Source organism: Populus trichocarpa, chromosome 7 (genome assembly GCF_000002775.5).
Source record: "Populus trichocarpa isolate Nisqually-1 chromosome 7, P.trichocarpa_v4.1, whole genome shotgun sequence".
NCBI lineage: Eukaryota > Viridiplantae > Streptophyta > Magnoliopsida > Malpighiales > Salicaceae > Populus > Populus trichocarpa.
The window spans coordinates 11,368,257-11,376,347 of record NC_037291.2 but is presented as its reverse complement, the minus strand read 5'-3'; the positions used below and the strand labels follow the sequence as shown (position 1 = coordinate 11,376,347).

Genomic DNA, 8,091 nt, shown 5'->3' with positions numbered 1-8,091 from the left:
AATTAATTTTATTTAATTAATTTAGTTTATTAATATTAAATTTTTTCTAAGTAGTTCTCCGCTGATGCCTTTAGTTTTTCTTTTTATTTTTTTGTTGTTTTTATGCATTTGACTGTGGACTGCACAGTGCAGTCCACAGTGAAAAGGCTCATCCTTTTGTTTTTTTCTTTTTAATTAATTTTTTTTGTTTAATTTAAATTGTTAATGTTAATTTTTTTTCTATTTAGTTATCAAACTTTCATGACAAGAATTCCGGGTTTGACAGGTTAACCTGGTTTGACGAGTTAGCCCAGTTAATTATGGGTTAACCCATTAGTTTGTTTTTTTTCCTTTTTAATTATCAAACTTTCACGATGCGAATTCAAGGTATGAATGGTTAACCTGGTTTGAAGGGTTAACCCAGTTAATTCATATTTTTTTTCCTTTTTCTTCATTAGTTTTTATTTTCCTGTTGGTTTTTTTTCTTTGTTTTTTTCTTTTTAACTAATCTATTTAATTATCACACATTTATGACACGACCTTGCAGCTAGACCCACATCCAATGCTATTGGGTCTGGTATTGCAGTCAAACCCACTTAAATTTAGGCCATGCAAGTTTAATGTTATTATTAATATTATAAATATTACTCTTGGATTAGGCGTTGCAACTAAACCTAAGACTCTTGGGTATAACTTTGCAAAAAAACCTAATACTTTTAGATCTTAACTTTTTATGAAATGCAAAAAATAATTGACCCGCGGCATCGCGCGGGGCATGTAACTAGTTAAAAACTAAGTCCCGTGGGTTACCATTTTACTCTTCATGCTTTTATTTCTCTTCATGTTTTTGTCTGAAGCTTTTCTCGAGGGTATTTGTATTCTTTTTTTCCAGAGTAAAACTATTTTTTTACCCTATAATCAACCAAATTTAAAATTATTGATAATAAATTTTTTTGACTTTTCAGAAACTTCTTAACAATTAAAATACTTCTTTGCCTCCAAGATTAAAAAATTAATGGCCTGCTCAGTTTTTTATTGTCTATGTCCATTGTAAATATGAATTTAACATTGGATGAGATAAAAAAAAAAAACTTTTCATTTTAGAGGTATTTTTGTATTTTCACATGGATATTTTATGTAATTAACAAGGTCGGGGGGCATTTTGATATTTTTCACATTGACTTTTAAATATTTAAATAAAATAATTGTGAGCACATGGGTGGCGTTTGCGCCGTTCAGACAGTGTGTGCAGTACTACCCGATAGCCAAATCTGGACTTCTATCGTCTCTCTAGATGCATAGCTGCATTCTCTTCAACACGTGGTGCCGACCTTTTGATATTTTTCACATTGACTTTTGAATATTTAAATAAAACAATTGTGAGCACATGGGTGGCGTTTGTGCCGTTCAGGCAGTGTGTGCAACACTACCCGATAGCCAAATCTGGACTTCTATCGTCTCTCTAGATGCATAGCCGCATTCTCTTCGACACGTAGTGACACGTGGCCAAATAAGATGATCGGATTATTATCGATGGTTCCCCCCTTCTTTTCTCTTTCCTACCAACTAAAGGACATTATTATCCTTTTTATTTTTTGTTTGATAATTTCAGTGCTCATTCTTTTCATTTCTTATTCCATTCTTATTCTGTTTTTATAAGTTTTTTTGTTTCGCAATTTGATCATTTAATTAAAAATTAAATTTATTTCTCTAATAAATTTTTTTATTTTTACATAATATTGTTGATTTGTTGGACCTTGCATAATACTTTTTTTTTTCAAGTCTTGGGTTTATTCAATCAACTTTATTTGTGTTTATTTTTAGGTCATGAGTTTTTTAGGGTGTAAATTTTTTTTTATTAAGTTAAATAAACATATTCAGTAAACACAATCAAATAAAAACAATTTATCTTTTATAAATCAAGATATTCAATTAAACATTAACCAAAAGTCTTATTTTTTTAATTTCTCTTTTTGATTATTATTAACGATTTTTTTCTGTTTATTTATATAAATAGTTATCAATTTATTTAATTAGAAGTTTATATTGGATTTTCTATTTTTGATTTAAAAAACACATTGAAATAACTCGTATACCTAATGTTTTTTAGAAAAATAAATTTATAACTCACAATAGAAACGGGAGTTAAATGGCTAGTTTTCTCCTAAATGAATGGGAACTTGCCAAAAAAATGAAAAACAATCTCACTTAATAAAAGCCAAATGTAATTCAGTTACAGATACAACAATAGGTAGAAAATACTGTCCAGAGACATTGGAATTGTTTCACATCTCCACTTAATACGGCTAGTGCAAAATCAATGGTCATTGCAAAGAAAAACGTTTTATTTGTAACAATCAATAAAGTAGTACACATTTTTAAACCCTGAAAGAGTACAATTGCAATTTAACATTCTTCACATTAAACAGGGACAGCAGACTTGAGTGGGAGTAGAGCCTTCTTAATTCTCCCTACAGCCTCCTGTAAGGTGGTCAGAGATGCTGCATATGAGATACGTATGCAGCTGTCATCTCCAAATGCAACCCCTGGGACTAGAGCAACCTGTATATAAGCAACCATTATCAAGTTATAAAGATCTTTAGCAGTATAATAAATGCTGCATGCCATGTTACTTGAGCTGTAGTTTCAACCACAACAAAGTGTTGCTGAGTAATATTCAACTTGGACATTATTGGTGAGACAGATAGAGAAACATTGGCAATCAAAAGTAAACAGAACAGTATCCTGTAAGGCTGTAACAACGCGTACCTGGGCTTGATCCAACAGGTAACGGCAAAGGGAGTCAGAGTCCTCGATTTTACCAAAACCTTCAGCCTCTGTTCCATAGTACGAGCTGGTATCAATGAAAAGATAAAATGCTCCCTGCAAGTAAAACCAATTAGAATTAGAAGCGAGGGAGATGGGAGGTTATACATCTAAATAACCAAAAGCCAGTACCTGAGGTTCTGACATCCTAACACCTTCCATTTCTCCAAAGCTTCTAATCAAGAAATCTCTCCGCTCCATGAATGCTTTCACCATGGTAGAAACTGCTTCCCCACCAGCATAGCCGAGTCCTAGTGCAGCAACGCCTGCCTTTTGAGATATACTGCTGGCACCTGATGTAAACTGGGAAAATAGAGCACACAGATCAATTGGGGCTTCTACAAAGTCATGGTTGAGATCACAAGCATTACTGGAATAGGTAAATCAATGCATTGCAAATCAACAATGCAAGGCATGGACATTCTTACTGAAAAGCAAAGAATCATAAAAAATTGCAATTGCAGCCCCATGCGCAAAGCCCCTCATTTACCAGGCCAAACTGGCCTGTGTAAGCAAGTGCGAAATTCCAGATTCTTATCTCCTTACAGGTCTTTCTCAGGTTAAGCATTCACGTGATTAGTGCATATCCAATTCATTATGTGTTGATGAGTGCTTCATGCGTAATGCTGATTGTGAGTAGAGGTCATAGGAATAATGATTTCTCTAAGTGCTTTTGGAGATATAAAACGGCATAATATAAAGTACACTCTTGACTATATGGTTTGGTAACCAGATCCAAGTATCATCTTGTGTCTTGTATGCTTTCATCACACAATCAATTGTGAAAGCTGTGTCTGTCTAGACTAGCCATGCATCTGATTCTTTAGAACCCGCAACTTCACCTACCCCTTTCAATACTTAAAAACTTTTTTTCCTTCGAGTCTCCAAACTATCTGCAATGAAGTTCAGAATGGCTCCTTCCACCCTTGCAGCAAATCACCTCTATTCAATTGACAATAAAAGCCTATTTGATCCACCATAATCTTTGGAAGGTAAAAAAAATCTATGCGAACAAAAGAAATTTTGAAATCTAACAACTTCAAACATGATTTGCAAACATGTAAAATATTGGAAAACTGTTCGCAAGAATAGCCAGTGATGCTTTAGATAAAAGAAAACTTCAGAGCATGCATGATGGACTCAATTCATCCTGGAAAGTGGTGTGATACAATACCTGACTCTGTATCTTATTACACGCTGCAACAAAGTGCTTGGGACCAGCAATATACCCCAGTCTCCAACCAGTCATTGCAAAGGCCTGCAAATTTCCCGCTTTCCAAATGTTAATCTATTCAATGAGACAAACTGCTTTGGGTTTTATTCAAAATCACAGCCATATCAAAATTATACATGAAATATCATATTATTGAGATAGTAGATATCTAAGACTGATAATCAAATGTAAGGTTAAGTTACCTTAGAAAATCCGTTCACTGTCAAAGTCCTTTCCCACATGCCGGGCAAAGATGCAAAGCTTATGTGAGTAGCAGGTGCATATATTATGTGTTCGTATATCTCATCAGACAAGACCTGAGTGCAATACCAAAGAAATTCAGCATTTAAATATCAGGAAACCATAGAACTTGAAATTAGGGTTTGATTAATCATACCAAAAGCCTAGGATGTTTCGCTACAATCCGTGCAATCTCTTCAAGCAATTTCTTGGAATAAACTGATCCTGTTGGGTTAGATGGAGAACAAAGAATCAACAGCCTTGACTTTGCACTCAGTTTTGATTCAAGTAGCTTTGGATCCAAGAGAAAGTTTTCAGAGATTGATGTTGGAAGAATCACTGGGGTTGCATCAGCCAGCCTCGCCATTTCTGGGTAACTCACCCAAAATGGTGCAGGAATAATAACCTGAGGTTAAGGTATTTTTTATGAACACGAGCTACCTTCAGAGATTAAACAACTTCAATGATAGTGATCTCCTACTGTATTCCATTAAGAACACGACTTTGATTGCCTGAATGAAAATATATACAATGGTGCAGAATATATAAACATAGCTATTTCTTTCTACACATCAAGATCTCTTCTCTTGCTTTCTATCATCTGTGTTTTTTAGCTATGAATTTACACTGCATACGCACTCTAGCTTTGGCTGGATGGTTTTTTTACCTGAATCATATAAAATGCAGAGAACCATAGCTCTATATTCAATTAACCATTACTTTAATCCAGAGTTACAAAAACAGGTCCTAAATGCTACACAAAGCCAACACTCAAATGTAGGAAGGCAACAATTCTGGTACCATTTAGTTGGCAGCGGAAATGCAGATAGCACCATAATCCTAATTATTTTGACATAAAAAACATCACCTCATCGCCAGGAGAGCAAACTGCAAGCATTGCTTGATATATACTCTGCTTGGCACCATTGCTAACTAAAATTTGGTCAGGTGTATAAGAGATACCGTTCTCCTCTGCCAAAAATTAAGAGATAATTTATTAAAAAAATTGAAATAAATTCCATGCTGGAAATGCCCCAAGCATACCAACTAGGTTGCAAACACAAAATTGCTGCAAATATATATATTTACCCTTCAGCTTATGACAAATTGCAACTCGAAGCTCCTGTGTACCAGCATTTGGAGTATACCTTGTGAAACCTTCGCGAATTGCATTTATTCCAGCCTAACTTTTCCACAGCCAAAAAACAAAATCAAACAATTAACATCGGTTTAAGCACAGGCATACACTTTAAGGCATAGAAAAGATATGCACTGAACTCCAACTGGAAAAAGAAAAAAGAAAAGAAAAGGAATCACCTCTGCTATTACAACCGGTGTATCAAAATCAGGCTCTCCAGCAGCCAAACGAATAACAGGAACCCCAGCTTGTACAAGCGCAGTAGCCTGGTCCGTTATGGCCACTGTCTTTGAAGGTTTTACAGCATTCACCCTTGGACTCAAAGAAATATCGAGTTGCATCTCTTCAGACCTACTTTCTGCCTTCACAACTACACTTATTCTAGACAACTGTGATCGTCTAGTAGTCTCCAACGATCTATCAAGTATGATATATTATTAGTGGTCAGAAAACAATTGTGGTATACAATTGCCAACATAAGAAACACACAAACAGAGAAACAAAAATGGCAAGCTTTGATATTTCATATCAGAACAGTACACATTGCCTTGTAGAAAGAAGCTAGCTTAATTAATAATCAATAACAACCAATGACGAAAACAAAACAAACCCTTCTTCAGCATGTTGCTAAAACACAATTATCGTTAACATTCAGGTTGAAAATCTTGAGAAAACCCATTAGTAATACAATGATAAATAGTTGCAGAATTGATTGGAAAGTGAAAGAAATTTACTTGAAGGAGAAATTGTGAGACCCTGAAAGAAAGGACACGGCTCCGGAGGTTTGAGGGTGAGAACCTGAACAGGGTGCGAGTTGTTGGTGGAGTCGGAAACCAAGACGATAACTGGTTGAAGTTGAAGTAGCTGCCATGAGTGAATATTCAAGGAGGCGTTTAGTAGTGGAGGATTCTGAATGATTCTCTTTATAGAGGCCCGTTTAGTAGCATGCCGGCTGTTGTTTTTCCAAAATATTTTTGTTTTTGAAAATGTATTCCAAGTACTATTTTTTATTTTAAAATTATTTTTAATATTAATATATTAAAATAATATAAAAATATTAAAAAATTAATTTAAAATAAATAAAAACTTTTAAAATTTCAAAAATTTTCAGATACAAAACCAAACAGAGTCATGGTTAAATACCTCCTTGCTCGTTTTGTTGTTACGAGTATATTTATTTTATTTTGTACTTTTTTAATTTTTAATTTTTTTATATTAAAAATAATTTTTTAAAAATAAAAAAATATATTATTTTAATATACATAGTAACCTTGTACATTGTCTTAAACGGGGTAGGTGAGAGCTGGCCAGCTGGGGGTTGGTTACGAGCGCGGTCTTGAATGGGTTTCCAATCTGGAACATCATTAAACCATCTCGGCCGTTCTTTGTTTACGGTCCACAATAGACGGTTGTGATTCGTTGACTGATTGGGTGGGAAAGGAGATAAGTTTGGTGAAGCATGAATGAATAGAAAAAAAAAAGATGCAAGATGTTGGTCAACAGGATATGTTTACTTTAATAAATTTGCTGTGAATCTTCTTCTTCAAACCCAAAAAAAAGTAGTAATTTTTATCTTGATATATAAAAATTGATTGAGAAATGCTATTGACTGTAAAAATAAAAATAAAAAAGTGAATTTCAGTGGAGAGGTGGGTGGGCATATGCTTCTCTTCGAACGAATGTTAGTTGTTAGTTTAAGGAGGTATTTAAGAGTATGATAATTATTGTTATTTAAATTTTTTTTTTATTAAAAATATATTTAAATAATATATTTTTATTTTTAAAAATTATTGTAATATCAGTAAATTAAATAATTAAATATAAAATATTAATTTAAAAAAAAAATTAAAATTTTACTCAATCCATGTTTAGAGGGCAATATGGGGGCATTGGACCCTGCTTGAGCCGCCTCCCCCACCTACTACATAAGTTCAATTCAATTTCTCAACAAAATTTGAAGGAAATTAATCTATCGGTTCTACAAATGAAATTTTTTTTTGAAGTTGAAAGAAATTAAAAAGAAAAAAAAAGTTGTTATCTTTAACTTGAGATTGCATTTGATAAAAAAAAAAAAAAAAACTTAGATTGCATTTGACAAAATTAAGTAAGAATCTTTTCTTTCTTTCTTTTTGTTTTTCCTTTCCTGGCTAGAAATAATTGTTTGGAACTCAGCCAGAGCATCGTGAAAAGACTTTCTTTTATAGAAACTAGATACAAAGTTGGGATCATTATAATAATTTTTTTTTTGTGTAATTTTTTTATATTTTTTAAATCACCAATCTTATCAAAAGTTTATTTTTAATATATTTTTTGACATGATTTTATCACTTTAATTTTTTTTTTCATGTTACTAAATACAAATTATCAAAAAATTATTTTAATATTTCTTTTATTAAATCTTACTTATGAGATCATGATAGATTTTTATTTAAAAAAAGGGTGTTGAAGATTAAAAAAAACATGCTTTCATTAAACCATTAAAGATATGTTTTGATAAAGAAATGTAGTTTAAATTGAAAATATACATTTTCCCTACTTATTTAAAGTTATTAAAATTCTTAACAAAATTTTATTTTAATCTTCGTGGTTTTTTATGCAAAAAAAACATGTTGCTAATAAAAAATTATGTAATTGTTTATAAGAAAATTAGTTTTTTTTATGATAACATTATTGATTGCTTTATGGATAATTATAT

At 32.5% G+C, this 8,091-nt stretch overlaps 1 protein-coding gene across 2 annotated transcripts; it reads right to left on the bottom strand.

Moving 5' to 3' along the window:
* Positions 1–2,171: 2,171 nt before the first annotated feature.
* Positions 2,172–6,322, bottom strand: LOC7490231 (bifunctional aspartate aminotransferase and glutamate/aspartate-prephenate aminotransferase). 2 transcript variants are annotated; one of them, XM_002310546.4, is made up of 10 exons: positions 6,131–6,321; positions 5,576–5,813; positions 5,348–5,441; positions 5,127–5,230; positions 4,416–4,664; positions 4,222–4,335; positions 3,980–4,063; positions 2,938–3,108; positions 2,749–2,862; positions 2,172–2,541 (listed from the first exon to the last, which is right to left on the bottom strand). In XM_002310546.4, exons 1-10 carry the CDS (start codon positions 6,265–6,267, stop codon positions 2,401–2,403), a joined length of 1,446 nt encoding a protein of 481 aa, XP_002310582.2. In that variant the 5' UTR covers positions 6,268–6,321; the 3' UTR covers positions 2,172–2,400. The 2 variants fall into 2 exon arrangements, with proteins under 2 accessions (XP_002310582.2, XP_052310748.1); XM_052454788.1 differs by lacking the exon at positions 3,980–4,063 and having other exon boundaries at positions 6,131–6,322.
* Between the last annotated feature and the right edge of the window lie 1,769 nt (positions 6,323–8,091).